The 23,845-nt window shown below is 37.1% G+C and overlaps 1 protein-coding gene across 1 annotated transcript; it reads right to left on the reverse strand.

The window, feature by feature from the left end:
- Positions 1 to 1,486: 1,486 nt before the first annotated feature.
- LOC109024327 (protein MIX23-like) lies at positions 1,487 to 1,893 on the reverse strand. The gene has a single exon (XM_055372579.2). The coding sequence runs from the start codon at positions 1,891 to 1,893 to the stop codon at positions 1,519 to 1,521; it is 375 nt and encodes a 124-aa protein (XP_055228554.1). The 3' UTR covers positions 1,487 to 1,518.
- Positions 1,894 to 23,845: the final 21,952 nt, after the last annotated feature.

Consider the following 23,845-nt stretch of genomic DNA (forward strand, 5'->3'; position numbering starts at 1 on the left):
GCCTCAGTCTCCTGAGTATCTAGAGACAAGAGGCAGGAGCCACCATGCCTAGCTATTTAAAAAAGAAAAATGTTTTTGTGGAAACAGAGTCTCACTATGTTGCCGAGGCTGGTCTTGAACTCCTGGCCTCAAGGAATTCTCCTACCTTGGCCACCCAAAGCACTGTGACCACAGGGGTGAGCCATCACACTCGGCCATATTTGTTTTTATTATAACAGAAATAGACTTGTCTTTATCCTAAGAGACTTGGGGTTTCAAAAGAATATGGTCTGAAAAGAGAAAATGGGTAGGAAAGAGGTAAGGGGGATTGATTCAAGTAGACTGATGAGGAGGACTGAATGCAGGAAAGATGATTACACAGGAACTCAAGTAGGTGGTGGTAGAGAATATGAAGAAAATCAGTACATTTAGCAGGTGTCAAGAGGTAAAATCAAACGGGTTTGGTGAAGGACTGGATGTTGGAGATGATGGAGAGGAGACAGCGGTTTCAAAGGTGACTCTAAGATTTCTGGATTGCAAAACCAGAGCAAAAGCCCTGACATTAATGGAGACAAGGTGCTGGAAGAGGTCCAGTTTGACGGAGAAGATTTTGATTTATTTACAGTCATGTTGCATTTTAAGTTCCTTTAACATCCTTAGTTTTAACTAAGTCAATTCAATCTGTAGGACTAGAGCTTGAAAGAGAGATCAATTAAACTCCCTGGGTTTTCACATCTTCATCTTCTTGTAGCAATAATAAAATATCACTTAAAGACCATTGTAAAAATAGATAACAAGTACAAATGGAAAGCATGATGCAATGGAATTCATGCCAGTAGTTACTATAACACAAAAATAGCATCAAGCTTTTCACTAGTGGCTGTTGGGCAGTTCGAGGGACTCAACCTTGCCAGTATTTTAATGGGTGTAAAATTGTCCATATGATACAATTTTGGGCAAGAGAGTTTTTGACAGAAAACTTTTGGAAGCAATACATTGACCTCAAATGACGGCAAGTAAAGATTTTAGCCAGAGTTACAAAAGGATGGGGTAAGATTTTTTTCATGTAGGACTCTTTCAGACCACATCTTCCGGTACTCAACTTTTACTGCTCATTACTGGGAGGAACTTCTAAGAATTCTAGCACCTAGGCCAGTTAAATCAGAATGCCAATACCTAGGCCAGTTAAATCAGAATCTCTAGGGATTAGGGACCAGCATTGATTTTTTTTATTTATTTGTTTGTTTGTTTGTTTGTTTGTTTTTTTGAGTCAGAAAATTATTTTAATAGTTACAAAACTTTTTTTTTTTTTTTTTTACAGAATCAGTATAAAATAGCAGTTGATTTCTCCATAATTATCAGAATTATTTATACTTGAGGTCTTGGCTAAGTGGGGCTGAAATCAACAAAAGGTCTTGGACTGTTGGCTCAGAAATCATCCTAGAAAGCCCGCCCTGTTGACATCTGTCATGCTTAGCTCTTATGAGATGACCCAGTCCTTAAAAAAAAAAAAAAAAAAAAAAAAAAAAGAATCTCTCTTTATTCATTCTTTGGAGGCTTGAAGTGAATTCGGCAGCGTTCATTAAACACCTTTGTCTGCTCTTTTCTAAGTTGCTTTAATAACGTTAAATCGTCCAAATTCTTTTCTCTCTCTTCTCGGAGGTTTTTTACTACTGCTGAAGTCTGGGCTATACAATTTTTTATGACTCTGTCTCTACTGGCATGAGCTGCCATCAAAGACTCATAAAGTTGTTTACAGGTTTGGCTGGCATCAATTTTCCCTGCAAAGGAAGCTGTTGGAACCGTAGTGTTTAATTCATGTACTATTCTGTCATCAATTGTCCTCATCACCTTGAGTAATTCCTGGAACTTGGCGAACTCCTCACAGTTCACACCGCCACTGGGCGCCGCCATATTGGACCTGTTTGTTTGTTTTTGAGAAGTAGTCTCGCTCTGTCAACCAGGCTGGAGTGCAGTGGCGCGATCTTGGCTCACTGCAACCTCTGCCTCTGGGGTTCAAGTGAGTCTCCTACTCAGCCTCCTGAGTAGGCGCCTGTCACCACGCCCGGCTAATTTTTGTATTTTATTAGAGAGGGTGTTTCACCATGTTGGCCAGGCTGATCTTGAACTCCTGACCTCAAGTGATCCACCCACCTCGGCCTCCCAAAATGCTGAGATTACAAGCATGAGCCACTGTACCCAGCCAGCATTGATAGTTTTTAAGCCTCCAGATAGTTCTGGTGTGCACTCATGATTGAAAACCACCAAGCTAGAGTGAGAGTCTTTGTGTGAGGTGAACTTGGGTAATGAGCCACCCAGAGAAACATTTAGAATTTTCTCCCATGGTCCAGGAGGATTGAAGTACAACTAGTAGCTTTGGATTTTTCCTCTATTTCCCCATATTGCCTACTCATCAGGCATAGCTCCTTTGTTCATACTGCCTGAGGCTGTCCCTGATGTCTTCCATCAGACACTGTCTGATTCTCCTCACTACCTAGATGTCTCACTTGAAGACTGTGAGTCAAAAAGTTGAGGTTGGAGACCTCACCTGAAAATCTGTGTTCTGAGCAAGTTCTATATGTATTCTTAAGACAAAGAAGGTGGGTTTGAGAAGCAGTGTCCTAACCATTGTTACTCAAATGGTAAGTGCTTGGACTGGTATCACCTAGAAGACTGTAAGAAACACAGCATCTCACACATTCCAGACCCATGAAACAAAATGCACTTTAACCACATGTCCTGGTGATACATATGTTCGTTAAAGTTTGAGAAGCACTGCCCTAAAACTAAGTTTCCCAAGAGAGATGCCAGACCACCTACATCATAACAACTTGAGATGCTAATAATCTACTCTGAACCTTATGAATCAGAATATCTTGGGTGAGGCTTGGAAATCTTCACATTTAACAAAATCAGCTATTGGCTCTTACGCACAATTATTGTTTAAAAGTACTCGGTCTTGTATTGGTTTAGTGAACACCTGCTCAGGCAGCTCTGGGGATCTGGTCCAGCATCACAGGGTATAACAATGTGAGTTGGGTTATTGGTCTCACGTACTCAAACATGGGCTACAGTTGCCACCCCACCCACCACACATTGGTCTTCATGTATCAGTCCTTCAAGCCTTACTCATGGGTCAACATGTTAATTGTGTGTGACTCATAGAGTGTGATCACAAAGGGAGATTTATTTTTCTCTCTCACTGTCCCTTTAAACCAGTTTGGTGGGAAGCCAAAGTGGCTACCTCCTCTGCTTTCAGACAAAAATCTAGGCAGTCATCATGGTTTTATAGTTACCTTTAAATTAATAGAAAGTCCTATAGCAGCCAGATGTAGTGGGTGCATGGCTGTAGTCCTAGCCATGTGGGAGAATCACTTGAGCCCAGGAATTCATGACCAACCTGGGCAGCATAGTGAGACCCCTTCTCTTAAAAACAATGATAAAAGGAAAGTCATATATCATTTCAAGCCATTTAGTCACAATTAAACACTTAAAATATCTACCTCTAGATAATAATCAACTCTGAACCAGATTTAACATTAGCATGCATTTTCTCCCTAGCTGGGGCTGGCTACAGCCTGGCTCCCTGCTTTTGGAGAGAAGCTATGATTACGTTTCTCTTTTTCCCTTTTCTCTCCACCACTCAGTAACTATATTAATAACATCTCCTTGAATAAGTGAAGGAGGCAGGAGGGAAGGAAAGGAGAGCAGAAAATCCTTATCAGACACTACCATGAAATAGTTTCACATTCTCTGGTTTTGGTGGAGGTTGAAATCATACTTTTATGGACGCTTTCAAAGGTTTATTTTGGTTCTCATGCTGGGCTCTGCTAACCCACCTCCTGTGATGTGGATGATGTGTTCTGTTCCTCTAACTCTGACTCTGCCCTCAGCCACTAGTTTTCTGGTTACTCATTCAACACACACAACTGGATTACCAACAGCCTACTAAATGGTCATTTTGGACAAGAATCAAGGTGGCTTTAGGTTCCTGCTTTTCCATTTGACCTACATACGGGTCATAGGACACCAATGCATCTTTTGTCCCACTGTTGTTGGAACTGTGGTTACTTCCTAAATTTGATCCTCAACTCTCACTTCTTCTTGTCCTGCCCTCTAGAGCTGAAAGTTGTAGGCTTTTTACCTTAGAATACTCAGGTGGAGATCAGACCCGAGTCACTGTGATCTTCTTGCCATGAGGACAACACTTTCCAAGTTCTTCAAGTGGTCCCGGTAAAGCCACTCTCAGTAAACTTGAGGGGCAGAGAAAATGTTTCCTCACCTTTCTAGAATAGGACCTGGATCTCATAGCACAACTCATCATAAAGAAATCTTCTCTCTGGTATTCAATCACTGACCCTTTATCCTTTTGTGACAAATTCAAAAGTTATCAAAATGGTTCCCAATCATTTCCTTTTGCTCATGGTTCAGCATCTGATTGGAATCTGATGTCTATCATGTCTTGGTGCTTCAGTTGAAAGCTCCAATTTAACATCTTGATAACTCTGAAGCACGCACATGCTCCTTTACGTCAAACCAAGTTTAAAGCAATGAGTTTTAAGATTGGTGGTAAATTCAGCCAATCAATCAACAAATTGTTATATGGAGTCAATTAATATATTAAGATTGAAATAATCTCTGAAACCTTAGAAACTCTAGAAAATTGATTATCTATTTCTTCTTGTTATTCACTATTTGAACTGTTCCATAAAACTAGCAACTCATTAATAAAGAGCAAAAGCTCTACTGAAAAACACTTAATAAAATTCTCATTCTGCTTTGTCATATCTTAAAAATACTTCAGAGGACTCAATGACAAAAGCAGGCATGAGACCAAGCGCGGTGGCTCACGCCTGTAATCCCAGCACTTTGGGAGGCCGAGGAGGGCAGATCACAAGGTCAGGAGATCGAGACCATCCTGGCTAACACAGTGAAACCCCGTCTCTACTAAAAATACGAAAAATTAGCTGGGTGTGGTGGCAGGCACCTGTAGTCCCAGCTACCTGGGAGGCTGAGGCAGGAGAAAAGCGTGAACCCGGGAGGCGGAGCTTGCAGTGAGCCGAGATGGCACCACTGCACTCCAGCCTGGGCGACAGAGTGAGATTCCGCCTCAAAAAAAAAAAAAAAAAAAGCAGACATGAAAAGCAGATATAACAAAGCAAATAAAATGACAAGGCTCTACATCTTAGCCAATTTTATTATTGTTGCAACACCAGGGATTTGGCTCACATATGCTTAGGTGATATTGTAAAACTGACTCAATTGTATGCATTGATCATTCTGGGGATGGAGGAAGGGTCATAAGCATTTCCAAAGGTCCGAAAATATTTTTTCCCATGATAGTCAAATGGCAGGAGGGATACAGATCATTTAGTACCTTCCTTAATCTTTCTTCAAATGTTTTATTTTCACCACCTTTTAAAATGTACAACCTGTTCACTTTTGGTACTCTTGATCACCCTTTCCAGCTGTATTTTTTTTTCCAAAGCACTGATTATCTTCTAACTACAATATCATTTACATGTTTGTTTTATTTTCCAGAGTCTGTCCCTCCCCCTATTAGAGTATAAGCTCCATGAAGGTAGGAACTTTGTCATATTTATTCCTTGACTTATCCCAAGTATCTAGAACAATGCCTGCATTTAGTAAGTGCTCAATAAATATGTTTTATTTAATTAAATCATGCATGTTGACTATTGTTTTAGTATGTTTTGTGCTGCTATAACAGAATATTTGAGCCTCGGTAATTTATAATAAACAGAAATTTATTTTTTTCAGAGTTTTAGAGGCTGAGAAGCCCAAGATCAAGGTACAAGCATGGTTGGTGGCTGGTCTCTGCCTTCCATGGTGTCTTAAATGCTACATCCTCCAAAGTGAGTTACACTGTTTCTCATGTGGCAAAAAAAAAGTACAAGAGGAAAAAACAGCAAGAAAGACCTTCCTCTTCAAGCTCAACTTTTTATAAGCTATGATGGATGGGATCATCCATGAGGCCTCTGTTCTCATGACTTGATTACCTCTTAAAGGACACACCTTTTAATACTGTCATACTGGGGGATTAGGTTTTAACTTCTGAATTTTGGAGGAGACACAAATATTCAAGCCATAACAACTATTTTTCTTAAAGGTAATAAATCTGTCTTTTTTTTTTTTCAAAGAACTCTTCTCTGCTCTAATTGTACATAACATTCCATTGTGTGAATATACCGCAGGTAATTTATCCATTCTACTGTTGACTAGGTAGCTGTCTTCTCTGCATTTTATTCCCCTAAATTGCCCTAACCTTCCCTTATCTCCAGAACATTGAAAAATGTAAAAAAACTGAGGCAGAAAAATGAAGCAAGACTTGTATCCATTGATTTCATCAGCAAAAATAATCATCTGTCCTCTATATATTTAATATATTAAACTGAAGATTAACTGATTAAAAGGTGATATAGATAGCATACAACTCAATGAATGTTCACATTCTGAACACACGTGGGTAGCTACATGCCAGACATTACCTGTTTCCAAAACTACCTTTGGGTCCTCTCCAAGGATAAACACTATCTTGAATAGTATCACCTATGATGATTACTGTCTGATTTGGGCCTTTTGATAGATGAAACCATACAGTTTGTGCTCTTCTGTGTCTGTTATTTTTTGCTCAACATTGTGTTTCTGAGAGCCATCCATACTACTCTGTGGAGTTATAGTCTGTTCAGTCTCATTGTATATAATATCCCATTGTGTGACTATTCCACTGTTAATTTATCTATTTTACTGTTGACTAGGTAACTTTCTTCTCTGTATTTTACATTTGAAGCATGTTGCTTAGGACTTTCTCAACTCTTGGTGATAGAGGTTGATTGATCTCAAAACCCAAATTAAATAACATAATCAAGGCCAGCTCTGTCCTTGGGGTCTCTGCTCCCATACAATATGTGCTGCGTGGCCCCCCTTAGCACACTGGCCTGCTGCAGAAGCCACTTCTTGCCAGAATCCTGAGGAAGTGCAGCCACACCCAGTGTTGTGATATTGTGTTGTTTTTTTTCTTTTGAGAAGGAGTCTCGCTTTGTTGCCCAGGCTGGAGTGCAGTGGCGTAGTCTTGGCTCACTGCAACCTCCACCTCCTGGGTTCAAGTGATTTTCCTGCCTCAGCCTCCCGAGTAGCTGGGATTACAGATGCCTGCCACCACACCCGGCTAATTTTTTGTATTTCTAGTAGAGATGGGGTTTCACCATGTTGGCCAGGCTGGTTTCAAACTCCTGAACTCGTGATCCGCCCGCCTCAGTCTCTCAAAGCGCTGGGATTACAGGCATGAGTCACTGTGCACAGCCTGAGCCACCGCACCCGGTATTTTTATCAATAATATGAGATATCTCAAAGGAGAAATCACATTTTTTACCTCATTGTCACACACACTCACACACAGACACACACACACACACTCACAAAGGACCTTTTGTGCAGTTGTTTTCCCTTAGGTGCTGCGCCCCATATACCCATATGCCACTTTCTGAAAATCTTCCTGCTGACTTAGACTTCATACTGACTTCTGGTGAATCTAAGTCCCTGAGGAGATTCTCTCTCTCTCTCTCTCTCTCTCTCTCTCTCTCTCTCTCTCTCTCTCTCTCTCTTTCTTTCTCTCTCCCCCTCTCTCCTCTCGCCCCCTTCTGTTTTTCTTAAGAACAGAGGCTCCTTTAATACTGTACAAGAACTTCCTCTATTGTGTTATAAGATGTCTCAAACTCGTTATTTTTTATGTATTTGAGTAACTGTATTTCAATATACAGCCCCTCTAGAAGGAGCAGACAGCAAGGAAGGAGCAGATTCTGCAAGGAAAAGCGTAAAGACTCATTCACATAAAAAGGTTCTTGATCTTGTATAGGCCGTGAACCCCGGTGGATGGACCCCTTTTCAGAATTCTTCAATGTACAGTCAGCCCTTAGCATCTGTGCATTCCACATCTGTGGATTCAACCACAGATTGAAAATACTCACAAAAGAAATGGCATCTGTACTGAACATGTAAAGACTTTTTTCTCCTGTCATTATTCCCTAAACAATACAGTAAAAATATTTATATAGCATTTATATTGTTAAATATGATAAGCAATCTAGAGCTTATTTAAAGCTTATGGGAGGATGTACATAGGTTATATGGAAATATTGTGCCATTTTATATCAGGAACTTGAGTGTTCATGGATTTTTGCATCCAAGAAGTGTTCTAGAAGCAGTCTCCTACACATACCGAGGGACAATTTTATAAAGTAAAATAGATAAAATTATAAACAAAACTAATTACATTGGAACACAGTTACCCCAAAACATGAAAAATAACAAGTTTGAGATAAAGCCATTGCGATGGTTAGTTTTATGTATCCAATTGACTGGGCTAAGGGATGCACAGATAGCTGGTGAAACATTATTTAGGGGTATTTTTATGAGGAAGTTTCCAGAAGAAATTAGCATTTTGATGGGTAGACAGAGTCAAAAAGATTTGTTCTCTCTAATGTGGGCATCATTCAATCCTTTGAGGGCCCCCCTCCCCCCCAAAAAAAATGGAATGGAAAGGTGAATTTGCCCTCTCTGTTCGAGCTGGGACATTCATCTTCTCCTGCCCTTAGACATCAGCCCTCCTGGTTCTTGGGCCTTTGGACTTGGATCAGGACTTACCCTGTTAGCCTCTTGCTTCTCAGGCTTTTAGGATTGGATAAAAACACCACCACTGACTTTCCTGGGCCTCCAGGTTGTAGGAGGAAGATCACGGGACTTCTCAGCCTCCATTATCCATGAGCCAATCCCTCATAATAAATATATTTCTATATATCTGATTTTATCTAATATATAATTGTATCTAATAATATATAAATAACATACAATAGGCCAGGCATGATGGCTCACACCTGTAATCCCAGCATTTTGGGAGGCTGATCAGGAGTTTAAGACCAGCCTGACCAACATGGTGAAGCCCTGCCTCTACTAAAAATAAAAAAATATGCCGGGTGCAGTGGCTCACGTCTGTAATCCCAGCACTTTGGGAGGCAGAGGTGGGCAGATCACGAGGTCAGGAGATCGAGACCATCCTGGCTAACATGGTGAAACCCCATCTCTACTAAAAATACAAAAAATTAGCTGGGTGTGGTAGCGGGCCCTGTAGTCCCAGCTACTCGGGAGGCTGAGGTAGGAGAAAGGCATGAAGCCAGGAGGTGGAGCTTGCAGTGAGCTGAGATCGTGCCACTGCACTCCAGCCAGGGTGACAGAGCGAGACTCCGTCTCAAAAAAAAAAAAAAACCAATACAAAAAATACAAAAAATAGCTGAGCATAGTGGTGCCTGCCTGTAGTCTTAACTACTCAGGAGGCTGACACAAGAGAATCACTTGAACCCAGAAGGTGGAGGTTACAGTGAGCCAAGATCCTGCCACTGCATTCCAGCCTGGGTGACAGAGCAAGACTTCGTCACACACACACACACACACACAAAATATATATATATATAAATATATATATATATATAAAATACGAGGTTAATAATAAATATATATATTTTATCTAATGATTTTATGTCAATTATATATTAGGTGTGTTTAATTTTATATATTTAAACAGAACTAATTTATATAGTATTAGTATAGTATATTAGTATTTAATATATACTATTCTATATTACTAATATATAGAATATATACTAATATAGAATATATACTAATATTCTATATTAGTATGCTATATTAGTATATTAGTATATATAGTATTAGTATAGTATATTAGTATTTAATATATACTATATTAGTATATTATATACTATTACTATAGTACAGTATATTAGTATTTGGATTTCTATATATAAATACAAATAAATACTAATTTATAAATTAAAATTTTAAATATGTATACACAAACCCTGGCCAATAGAGTCATACATGTGCTTTTTTATCAATACCTACAATAATAGAATCAAGGCTAGATCTAATTCATTCATAATTTCAAAGTAGTGATGAGTATAAAGAATACTTGGAGCGATTTGGAACAGGAAATATGACAATAAAATACCTGTGATTTCTATTTCTAATACCTGTGATTCTATTTTGCAGTCATGTATAGTACAAACCCTGCTGTCTTTTTTTTTTTTTTTTTGTAGCCCCATCTCAAACCAAAAGAAATGGTGAGTTTTAGTTAGAAACTGGTGAAAGTAAAAATGTAGTTTTTTTCTTACCTACACGCAGGGTGAATCATTTTTTGAATCATTTTCTATTTATGTTCTGTGATTTGTTTATTGCTGAACTCTACTCCTGTTAGAGAACATTCTTCAAATTATATGCTTTGGAATTGTTGAGATTTGTTTCGTGCCTTAGCATATCATAAATTTGTGTAAATATTCCATTTATGCTAGAAAATAAGTATTCTACAGTAATTGAGTACAGCATTCTGCATTTATGAGGACAAGTTTGTTAATTCTTTTGGGTCAATCTTTCAGATTATTACTGATATCTTTGCTGCTTCTTTGATGAATTACTGAAAAAGAAATATCTTATTATTGGTTTGGAATTGTTTTATCTTCTTGATGAATTGAATATTTTTGCTATTCGGATATATTCTCTTGATTTCTAAAAATGCTGTGTGTTCTTAAAGTACATTTTACAAAACATGAATAGAGCTACACCAACAAATATTTTCTTAATGATTATATGCATGGTATACTCTTTACATCTTTGGTTTTCATTTGTGTGTGTGTATGTGGGTGTGTTCTCATATATTAGAAATCTCTCCCGAAAACAGTAGATTATTGTTTTCTAATTATTCTTTAAAAATCCAGACTGCCCATTCTTTTTGAAGCAGAGAACATATCTACACTATGCCTGGATTCTTGACACATTAAATATGAGATAAAATAATATATATCATTTCAGGCAACTAACTTTGTGGAAATATAGTTATACTACGATGAATAACTGATGCACACTGTTTCTTTTCTTAATTTTTTCAGTAGTTACCCTAAAAATTAAGGCATGTATATTTAACTAAACAAATTTAATTTTTATTAACACCTTTACCCTCATTCAGAAAATATAAGGGAATTAGAGCACTTTGGATACTCTTAAAACTTACATGTTATTATTACTGTTAACTTTACTTACATATAAATATATATTAACTCCTCTATCATTATTGTTTTCAAGAGTCAATATTCATTTAGATTTATCGGCATATTTAACATTTCCTTTACTTTCATTTTCTTCTCTCTGGGATCACTTTCATTCTTCCTACAAGGTGTTATGTATTGAAATGTCTTAAAAAGATCTGCTCAAAAAAAACTCTCTTAGGTTGTCTAAAATGTTTTCTTATTTCTTTATTTCTTGATGGGTACTTTGGTTAAATACTGAATTTTAGGTTGCCAGCCATTTTCTTGTCTTCTGGCTACATAGACGTATTGAAGAATCACTGGAAAGTCTGTTTTACCTTTAAAGTAATCTACTCCCTCCCTCCATTTTATTCCATTATTTTACTTTTGTTTCTTGGTTGCTGTTGTTTGTTTGTTTTGTTTTATGAAATATATAAGAGGGGATGATTCTTATTATCTTGCCTGTAATTTGTTAAATTTCTTGAATGGATTGATATTTTAAATTTTCAACCACTATCTCTTTAAAAAATCTCTATAACCCATTCTCTCATTCCTTTAGTTCTAAAATTTCAATTAAATATTATTTAGATTTTCTTACATACATTCTTTATCTCTTAATCTTTTTTATTTATAAAACTTTTTTCACTCCCTATTTCATTTTTGAATTGTGTGTGTGTGTGTGTGTGTGTGTGTGTTGACGTAACTTTCATTTTGCTAATTCTCTATTGATCTATGTTTTAGCATCTGTTAAACTCATTCACTGTGTTCTTAAATTTGGTCATTATACTTTTCTTTTTTAGAATTTTTATTTCTTAAAAAATCAAATGTAATTTTTTTAAAGTTTATCGTTTTCAATTCATTCAAATTAGGTTGAAGAATTTTAGAGTTAACTTTGAAATACACAAAAATTACTGAGTTTTCAACATTTTTAAGGATTACATAAGCAAAAATATTTTAAAATTAAAGATATTTTAAGATTATTAGTATGTAAGATAAAATGAATATTATATTTGGCTGTTTAGTTAATTTTGCACTTACTAGGTAACTGGATGACTCCCTACTTTTCTTGTTCTTTTAATCAATCAAAAATAACATATCACTAATAAATAATTTTTAAAATCCAGTTTGCATTTAATTTACCCATTAAATTTTTTCAAGATTAACATCTTTTTAGAGAAGGAAATTAATTGGTTTATGAATCATAATGACATAATAATTGTTTATTTTGTGCTGAGTATGTAAGAGTTAGGGACCTTGAGGTAAAGAAAATATGAAAGAGAACAAGGAAATTAAGATGGTTGGATCACCAAATTACCTCCTCCATGGATGGGAATGACACTGGAGAGCTGGAATTTGTTTCAATCACGGGACTGATAACATAATTGCTAGGTTTTAGATACTGGAATGACACACAATTATATTATAGCCAAACACATCCTTGATAATTTTAATGTTTAGAAGGCCCAGCTTTATCTGTGAAATATTTTAATTATATACTTTGCTTTTAACCTCTATCTAAATTTCTTTGTTGAAAAACTGAACAATTATCTGTACTACCTTACTTACATCACAATGTTGTTTTCTATTTAAATTACCTCTATTTATTAAAAATATGTACCTAAGAGTACATAGGTGATGGAGTTCAGAATACACTACCCCAAACAATGGTACGTTGGTATCTGAGAAAATGGCAGAAGCAGGAAAGTCACTCTCACAGTCCCTTCACCAGTTCCCCTAAACCAAGTCATAAAACCCTCATTTGAGAGGGGCCCTCCCTATGCCCAGAGGAAAAAAGCATTCTTAACTCTGAAGACACAGGGAAGAGAAGAGTATGAACAAACAAGCCTTGCTAAGTTTTCCCTCGTTTATTACCATTATTATTCTCTTTCCCTCCGATCATATTTCTCCATAACTATCCGCTCTTCATCAAACCTAGGCATAAAAATACACATATTTGTCTATTTCTTTGTGTCTTCATTTCCTCCCAAAGACTTCAGTGTTATGTAAACCTTATATTAAATACATCGATTTGCTTTTCTCTTCTTAATTAATGTCTTTTGTTAATGAAGCCTCAGCCATGAACCTCAGGAAGAAAATATGTTCATTTTCGTTTCCGCTTCATAGACTTTTAACACTTGACATTTTTCTCAGGTCCAAAAAGAATCCCAATCTAACATGCTTTCAAAATTATTATGACAGATTTAAGGGTCTTTCTTCAATTTTGTAAATTATTTAAGTACACATTTTATCATTCTTCTATAGAATGTTATATTTTAACTTAGTTATAACTTAATTATATTTTAACTATTTTTGTTATATCAAACTACTTTCATATAACTAACCTGCAAATATTTTTACCTCTTCCTTCTCTGTGTTAGTTAGCTATTCACAGACTGACAAATCACTTTAACTCAATGACTGCTATAGTTTGAATGCATCTTTCAAGGTTCATGTGTTGGAAAGTTAATCCCCAATGCAATAGTATTAAGAATTGAGACTTTTAAGAGGTGATTAGAGGGCTCCAGCCTCATAAAAGCATTAATGTCATTACTGTGGAAGTGAGTTCATTATTGTGGGAGTGGTTATCAAAGGACAAGTTCAGCCCCTCCTCTCACCCTCTTTCACTTTCTCTTTGCCCTTCCAAGAATGTCCTTACCAGGTGCTGACCCCTCAATCTTGTATTTCCCATCATTCAGAATTGTAAGCCAAAAAATTCCGTTCATTATAAAGTACATAGTCTGTGATATTCTGCTATAGCAGCACAAAATGAACTAAGATCCTGACTTAAAACAATAAGCATGGTAAGCAGGGGAATGCTAACTTACGTAACTTTCAAAACGAGTGAGGACTGTAATACCAAATGCAAAAGGAGCTGTGCACAAACGCTGTACCTCAGTGGATAAAGTTGTTTCCCACAGAGTATAGGCTAATAATTCTGAAGCCACTATGAATGTACAGTGTAACTGATCAATTAAGTAAATGGATGACAGATGGTGAGAGCCAAGTTTCTCATTGTTGGAGTGAGAGAGAAAACAGAAGAAAGTGGAATAGGCTATATGTGTTAATGGATTGGAATTAGAGACTGCAGCATGAATTCATCTTCAACGAATGTGGATGTAGATCATTAGATGGAAAATATTAATAGACATGCATATAGACACACAGGTTAGTATGCATACATATATTTTCTGACTCTGTCAGCTGGGAAGGCTGAGAAGCATTCGCACCCCATTGGCAATGAACACATCTAACATCCAGATCTTAGTTTTCAATACCATTCTCCAAAACAAAAAACAAATAAAAAACAGACAAACAAAACCTTTGGAAAATGGCTGATTCTTGAACTAAAGCAGGAAATATACAAGTCTGAAGCATCTTGAAATACCAAAAAAGTGAGGAAGTACTTAAAGTGCACACACACACACACACAATAATGGGGTATGTAAATGGGATATGGAAGCCAACTGAAAGGGCCCCAAGTGGCCAAGTTAGAATGATCTGAGCAACACAATACATAATGTAGCATTGAATTGTAACCCAAAGTATAAAATAAATACCTATGATTCCATAATAACATAAATAAATAGGATTGAACATACTAAACTGTTGTGCAGAATAATTGCAAATAATTTATGTAAATACCTTCAAGGAGTTGGAACATAACTCTTCCACTCCTTAAGTGTGGGCTGTCCATAGTGACTTATTTCCAAAAGTACAATATAGAAAGCAGGTGAAGAGTAAGTTTACCATAGAGAAACTTGACAAAAACTACCTCAGGCAGATCATTGAGATTAATATCAATACTGATGTTATGTTGATAATATGACATCACTTTTGATATTATGATGAATATGACACTTTACATTTGTGGTCTTCCTCCCCAAAACCTAGAACTCAAGTCAAATTATAAGAAACAGGAGACAAATTCCAATAAGAAACTTTTCATGAAATACTTCAGCAGTACTCTTCACTGCTGTCAAGGTCATCAAAACCAAGAGGAGTCCAAGAAACTGTCACAGACAAAAGAAGTCTAAAGAATATGAAGATTAAATGCAATGTGTTATCCTGAATGGGATCCTAGACCAGAAATAAGACATTAGGTAAAAATTAAGAATATCTGAATAAAGTGTGAACTTCAGCTAATAATACTGCATTATTATCATGCATTCATTTAAACAAATGTACCATGTTAGTGTAAGATGTTAACAATAGAAGAAATTGGGTATGAGAAATATGGGAACTCTGTCCTAGCTTTGAAACATTGTTGTAAATCTAAAAATACCCTGAAATAAAAGTTATTTTTAAAAACATAATTCAACAAAGACAGATTTACCAGAGGTAATAAAGAAGACTCAGAAACAAAACAACAGGCATGAATTATGGTCATAGCTCTGTCTCAGCCAGAAGCTTCTTTTGGTCTCACTCATACGTCTGTGGACTCTGTGAGGAGAGGCAGCTCTGCTGATTTTGGCTGGAATCTATCACATTTTTGGCATTGCCTGGCTATAGGCTGGTCTAGGATGGCCTTATCTGAGACAGTTGGGCTCTGGCCCACCCCTCCTCTTATCTTCTAGCACTGCTCGTCTGGGCTTGTTCACATGGTGTTACATGGGTTAAAAGAGAGAGTGGAAGTACACACGATTCCAAAGGCCTGGAATCATGAATAAAACATTATCACTTCCTCCACATTCTGTTGGACAAGGCAAGTCACCAAACTAGACTAGACACAAGTAGAGTGGGGTGTGTCAGGGGTTGGGGGGAAGCAGAGTAAATGAAAAGAGATTCCATTTCCTATAGGAAAGAGTTCCAAAGTCATATTGCAAAGGCATGAAGGATTGGAGACATTTTTGCAGACAAACTACCACACTATTTTAAGATGACCCAGAATAGGTCAGATTATCTTTTTATGACAATTCTTGATATGCTTTTATTTCTAGGCCATAATTTATGCCTTGCATTCATACATGTATCAACAAATATTTATGAGTGCCTTAAATGTGTTAGGCTCTTTCACCTATCTTCTTAGAACTTACAATTTTATATTATAATCAAAAGTGAAATGCTAGATTCCTTTATTTTGGGACATTATTTTTGAACACACTTGGCTAGGAAATAAGCCACAATTTATTTATTTTTTTGTCAATGTCCCTTGAATCATACTAGACATTCTGGTATAAATTCTAACTAGTCTTTCCTTAGGGATAAATATAGAAGAACTTCAGTTACTAACCAACTGACATATGTAACTGTGGGGGCAGAAAAATTTCAACTTCCTCCTCTCAGGGTTCCAGCAGAGCCTAAGAATTAAATTGACATAGATAGATAAAAGCATGCAAATTTATTTAACAAGTTGTATGTCATGGGGACCCTCATAAAGAAATAAAGACCTCCCCAAAGCAATTAGAGTATATTACTTATATACTAGATTGAACAAAGAATAGTAAACTGTGAAAATGTGGCTAAACTATGTGGGGGACAGGTAAAGAGGAGTTATTCTAATAAGGTCTGTATAGTATTCTCTCAGTCCCAGCTTCTCATTCTTGAAGACAAACATCTTGCCTTTTCTTCGGGTATAGGGAGAGTGTCTTACACAGGAGTTAAATCTTTTGCTTTTAGGAACAACATGAAGGCCAAAGTCATCTTTTATCACCAGCTGCTATACAAATGTCTTTAACTTAATGAGTCAATAAGCCAAAATAAGGTATTTCAGCCTCTTCATAACATTTGAGCAGCAATACTCAAAAAGTGTGGACAGACTGTGGACCAGAAGCTTCAGTATTACCTGGGGGCTTGTTAGAAAGGTTAGAATATCAGACCCTAAACCAGTCCTGCTGAATCAGAATCCCCGTGGGTGGAACCCAGGAATTTGCATGTTTTCTAGTTCTCCAGGTAAAGTTGATGAGTAAAAGTTTGTAAACCACTGGTTTATGATCCAGTTTTTCAATGCTTTTTCATCATTAAGAATAAAAGGAGGCCAGCCGGGTGCAGTGGCTCACACGTGTAATCCCAGCACTTTGGGAGGCCGAGGAGGGTGCATCACCTGAGGTCAGAAGTTCAAGACCAGCCTGGTCAACATGGTGAAATGTCATCTCTACTAAATATACAGAAATTAGCCAGGCGTGGTGGCAGGCGCCTGTAATCCCAGCTACTCGGGAGGCTGAGGCAGGAGAATTGCTTGAACCCGGGAGGTGGGGGTTGCAGTGAGCCAAGATCTCACCACTGCACTCCAGCCTGGGCAACAGAGCAAGACTCCATCTCAAAAAAAAAAAAAAAAAAAAGAATAAAAGGAGTTGGGTATTTCTGTATCACCATTAAATGAAGTAGTGACCATGATGCAAAAATATAACTTTATACCAAAGTTATATTTTTGAATTAAAACATTTATTCTTATTCTACTGTATTCTGAACATTAGGCTTTCGATTTATTTATTTCTGCATTACCCCAGTCCAGAACATACTATTCTTTGTTCTGGATATTAGGCAATGGCTTTTGAGCAGAAGAAATAAAGATTAACTTTGACCTTGATATAACACAAAAGTATAAAATTCACCACGGATACTTCTTTTCATGTTATTAATGTTACTCTTTTTAGCTGATTTCTTAGGTTGTTTTATTAATTCTTTGTATTGAAAGATATAATAATATGGGATTTCATTACTTCAAGCTTTTTCATTTTTGTCCTGATATTCATTCTGTCTCATTGCATTCAGTCAGCCTCATTTTTCCCTCTATCAGCTCTCAACTTTTTGGACTCAGTGTTTGTCCATCCTCACACTTTCCATCTTTCTTTTATCTTTAAACAAACAACTCATTTTAATTGCCTGTGTCTTGATTCTTTTCCTTTTGTTTCATGGATGTCACTTTCTCTCTCTCTCTCTCTCTCTCTCTCTCTCTGTCTCTGTCTCTCTCTCTCTCTCTATCAAATCTGACTGCAAAAGCCCTCAGATTTCATGCCCTTGAGTTTGTGGGTGAGCTGACTGTTCAGGAGAATCAAGACAATCTTATTCCAGGTGGTGATTCGGGAATCCAGTCTGCCTGCACCTTTATCTTTGCCATTTCATCATCCATCATGTAGGAAAAGAGAAGAGAGAGCCAGAATGTCTCTCAGTGGACTTTACTGTTTGCATTGAACAATGTCTGGGGTTGTCCCGTGATCCCTGCCTCCGGGCTTCACAATTCTTCCGCCTTGAGTGTGGGAGAGCCGGGGACTTGCTTCTAACCATTAGAACACGGCAAAGGTGAGGAAATGTACATTGTTTCATGTCATTACATTTCATAAGATGTTGAAACTGCCTTGCTAGAAGACTCTCTGGCTTAGAAGAGGTAAGCTCCCATATCACAAGCTACATATGGAGAGAATTGTACAGCAAGTTGCTGAGGGAGCCTCTAGCTGACAGCCAGCAAGAAACTGAGGCTCACAGTCTGGCAGCTGGCAAGGAACTGAATGCTGCCAACAGCCATGTGAACTTGGAGGAGGATCTTGTCTGGGCTTTTCAAGCTAGCACGTTGATTACAGCCCTGTGACTCTGAAGTGGAGGATCCGGTTAAGCTATGGCCAGAATCCTGAACCCCAGAAACTGTGTGATGATACACGCATATTGTTTTCAGCTGCTATGTTTATGGTAATTTGCTGTATAACAATAAATAATCCACGCCCTTAGCCCGGAAGTGCCATGCATCCCTATTATTCACATTTCGCTGGCTAGAACTAGACATATAGCCAATTCTTTGCAAGGGAAGTTGGTAGAACAGTATTTCTTGTACCCAGGAAAGAGAGAACTGCATATAGGTGGGCACTAGCAGTATCTACCACAAAAAAGGATTCAATAAACTTTTACTGCTTTTTTAACATTCATGTTCTACTGGTGAGATGGGAAATGAATACATTATTAGTGGAGATGACTATATACTAATAAAAAGTGGAATTACATTTGCCATTGACTTTAAAGTTAACTATGTTTATTTTTTACCAGTCTTTATGCACTAGAACGTGAAGTCTATGTAACTAAGTTTGATATTGCACTTCTATTATCCTTTATTAATTATAGACCCTCACTTAAATAGGTACCTGTGTGAACACATAGTAAGTATTATGATTTCATTACATGGGTTATTATAATCTAAGAACTTGTACTATGACAAAACTTTTCAATCTCAGGAGTATGATAGAGTTGTTTTATCACGACAATTGTAAAAGACATAAAAATCTTTATTTTCAGATGAATATCAGATGAGAAAAGAACTATGAGTCGTTAGATAGTCATGATGTCTTTACTTTTTCATAGCCTTGGTGGTGGGTATCAGTCTATGACTTATCAGGCCTTTCTAGTTTAAGAGACTGCCTTAGGGATGGGTCAGATGTTTAGTGGATTTGAAGACAGGGCTGCCAATGGTAATGAAGAACGTGATTCAATAAACGTTTACTGCTTTTTTAACATTCATGTTCTACTGGTGAGATGGGAAATTAATACAAAATCAATAATAATAACAGCAAAACTTAACTTAGTAAACTGGAGCTGCTCATATAGGGAGAAAAGTAAAAGAACAATGTCATTCTTTGCTAATCTAGAAATAAAATACTATAATTCTCTTGTGTCTGAATTTTGGCAGTCTGGTTCCTTCTGAACAAAGATTTATTAGCAGTGAGACTTTTGCTGTGGAGACCTCATTATGCCTATAAAACATTCCACTGTGGTTTTTCAAGTAAGATAGGGAGTTGCTTCTTAGGAAATCAGAAATTGGCATTATCTAAAGAAATGAAAAACATCACAGAAATTTTTGACATCTGCATTTCTGAGACTATGGGAAATGCCACAACAGAGTCAAAGTGGGCGGCGTTCTGAGGATTCTGTGTCACATGGTAGCCCAAAGGCTATCCCTTGACCAACTAAAAGTTATCCACCATCCCACAAACCTCAAGAATGTCCTGACATACATCATGTATCTAAAATTCTCCCTAATTTTTTATTATTAATTTATTTTTCAAAATTTAACAAAACTCTTTCTGAGATTGACTAAAATTTATACTAAGTTGACATGCCACATTCATAATCACACTGTGTATATTTACAACTTGGACATTAGGTTTGCCCGTGTAGAAAATCAGGGAGACCTCGATCTCTTTCTTGGAAGATCTGGGGGGACTGCTAAGTATATCAGTGCTTTATTGTCACTCAAGTGAACTGCAGCATAGCCATCCCCTCTACAACAAGACCTGAAGTCAATATTGCCTACAGGTGAAACCAACTAGCCCTGTGTTAGAGGAGGAAATGTCATGATAAGATGATGTCTCCGAGCCTATGCAGTTCACCTGCCAAGGAAAAGCCCAAGGTGCTATGTATTCTTCTCTTTAGGATTTAGGATTATCATTTATGTGCTGTTACACAGTGAAACCTTGCCTGTGTGTATGTGAAAGCTGGTTGGCATTGTTTTCAATTCAGTTTTTGGATGGCTAACTTGATTGTTTTTACTGTGCTGCTGGAATGCCTCTGTATCTTTCCTCCTCTTTGCCTATCTTTTCTAAAATTATAGCGACGAATACTTTAGCCAAAAAAAAAACAAAAAACAAAAACTCTCAGATGAGAGTCAGAATTTTAAACACTATAAACTAATGGAGAATTGGAGTGTATAGAGTCAATGTATTTGACCTCTTACTTTTTAAATGTTTAATCATATTTAATTTTCACTACATAAGTAGTAAATGCTAATGCTGAGCCACAATGCAACACTCTCACTATATTCAAATTTAAAGTTTTGTGCTTCTGGAGCCCTATTTAATAAATCTTTTGCATAACAAATGATCATAAAGGTCATTTGGGCATATAGTAACTTCTGGAAACTTCATTAATTTATCTTTTATATTTAGATCTATAATCCACCTGTAATTGTGAATCTTATATGATGTCTTGAATCTTCTGGTGTCACCTTTGCTATAGTAAGTGACTCTCTTTCTGAACATTTTGTTCTATTCAAGTAAAATACTTATTTGCTCTCGTGCCAATATGACACTGTTTTACTATTTATAGCTTTATTATATGTCTTGATAGCTAATAGTGTAAATCATCCAGGTTTCTCCTTCTTGTTAAAGATTGCTGTGGGTATTTTTGGTTTATAGTCAATTTAATTTGTGACTTATAGTTGATTTAATTACTTGTCTTCCTTCTTTTGTAGTAGTACTATACAGCTATATATTTACCATAGCCAGATGCCTGCCAGGTATATTCTCCTTGACTTTGGCTTGACTGTTGACTTGATTTTATTGATAGAACATTGGCAGATATGAGATGAGCAAAGGCTTCAGACATGCTTGTTTAGTTGGCTTCTTTCTCTTGTGTTCCTGACATTGCCATGAGAAGAGCATATGCTGGGTAACCAGGGCTCCAAATGAGCCAGATTGATCCAAGCTGCCCCAGCTGACTTGCAAACCTGAAACTAAAGCAGAATCATCTCAGCCAACCTTCAGACCTTCCAGTAGGAGAGCAAATGCATGCTCATTGTTAAAAATATGTTTACTCCTAGCTTTATTTATTTTTAAATAAATTTTATTTCAAAATAGTTTTAGATTTACAGAAAATAAAAATGGATCTAGAAACATTTATAGAGAGTTCCTAAATACCCGGTTTCCACTATTACTAATACCTTACATGACTATGGTAGACACTGGAATGGAGTAAGACCTAAAAACACCAAAGAATCTCCTACTTGAAACAAAGATATATGATCTGTAATTAAGGCTTTTTGATTTTTCACCCCAGTTTTCTTTATTTTCTCTACTAAATACATTTTCACCACTTTAGAATTGTTTGGATTTTTTTTTTATTTTAGAATAGTTTTAGATTTACAAAGTTAGTAGAGTCCCCATGTACTCCATACTCAGGTTCTCCTATTATTAATATTTTATGTTAATATGATACACTTTTTATAACTAATGAGCCAATAATGATACAATATTATTAACCAAAGTCTCTATTTTATTTAGATTTCCTCAATTCTTATCTGGTGTCTTATTTATACTCCTGGATCCCATCCAGAATACCACTTTACATTTAGTCTTCATGTCTCCTTGGCTGCTTTTGGCTGTGAATTTTTCAAACTTTCCTTTTTTTTGATCATCTTGACCATTTTGAGCAGTATTGCTGAAGCACTGAGTAGAACTGCTGAGGTAGAACATCTCTTTTAAGAGTTTCTGTGATGTTTTCCTAATGATTAAACTTGGGTTATGGGTTTTGGGGAGGATGAAAATAGAGAAATAAAGTCCCCTTCTCATTACATCATATCAAAAGTATTGTTAAATGAAAGTTATAGGAGGCCATTGTTTTGGACTAAGCTCCTGTAGCAGGCTCCAACAAATCAGACTAAAATCAAAATGGAGTCACCTATGCTAAAGTTCCATGCCACTAAACTGAAACTAAGCTATCTGATATTCCCAGAAATCAGGAAAGAGAGATGATTACCAATTACTCAATAAGTCAATTTCTTTTTTTCTTTTTTCTTTTTTGACACAGAGTCTCTCTCTGTCGCCCAGGCTGGAGTGCAGTGGCGGGATCTCAGCTCACTGCAACCTCCACCTCCCGGGTTCAAGTGATTCTCCCGCCTCAGCCTCCCGAGTAGCTGGGACTACAGGTGCGTGCCCCCATGCCTGGCTAATTTTTTGTATTTTTTTTTTTTTTTTAGTAGAGACGGGGTTTCACCGCGTTAGCCAGAATGCTCTCGATCTCCTGACCTCATGATCCACCCACCCCGGCCTCCCAAAGTGCTGGGATTACAGGCGTGAGCCACGCACCCGGCCAGTAAGTCAATTTCAAACTCCAATTGGCATGATAATGAAGTTCCTTCTGTTTTAATCCTTAAAACACAAGGTAACCTGAAGTGACCCGATGCTAACCAATCAGCTATTTTTTACAGTTTTGTTTCCCTGTTCCTGACTTCCAAGGAAAGTAACTTCTAAATGACCAATGTGATTTTTGTTTTTTGTTTCTGCTTTTTTCAGCCTTTACTGTCTATAAAACCAACAGCATGTGCTCAGCTTCTTGGAACATTTCCTCTCTTTTATAGAACGAAATGTTGCCTGATTCTAGAATTGAAATAAAGATAATTGAGATCTTTAAGCTAAATATGTTCTGATTTTGTCTTTTGACATATATCATCAACCTGAGTTATCAGTGTAGATGTTAACCTTGATGACCTGCCTGTGGCAATGTTTATCAGGTGTCTCTGACATAGGAGTTAAAAAGAAATTATTTAGGCAGATAGTGACGGTAAAGAAGTCCTCAGTAAGGTTTTCTTTTTAATGAAAAGCAGCCCCCAAATCTTCTTCTTTTCTAACAAAGAGCAGTTTGTAAAACTGAGCTGCAGACACAAAAAGGCAAGCTGGAAGCTTGTATGGGTGAATGCTGGCAGCTGTGCCAATAAGGAAAGGCTACCTGGGGCTAGGCGTATTCAAAATGGCGGCTCCACCTTCCCCTTTCCTTGCAAACCACACAACATGGCCCCAGACCACGCAAAGACTCCGTTTGCATAATAAGATTCCAGTAGGGCAACCAGTTTCCTCATGCGTTATGTAAATGTCACACCTGGTCCAACCAATCTTTGGATCCTATGTAAATCAGACACCGCCTCCTCAAGCCTGTCTATAAAACCCGGTGCATTCCACTGCTAGACGGAAGTCCCATTGGGGCGCCCCTGTCGCTTAGCAGCAGAAAAAGCTGCTCTCTTTTCGCTTTTTTCTATTAATCCTTCGCTCCTAAACCCACTTCTT

This window comes from Gorilla gorilla, chromosome 21 (genome assembly GCF_029281585.2).
Source record: "Gorilla gorilla gorilla isolate KB3781 chromosome 21, NHGRI_mGorGor1-v2.1_pri, whole genome shotgun sequence".
In the NCBI taxonomy this organism is placed as follows: Eukaryota; Metazoa; Chordata; class Mammalia; order Primates; family Hominidae; genus Gorilla; species Gorilla gorilla.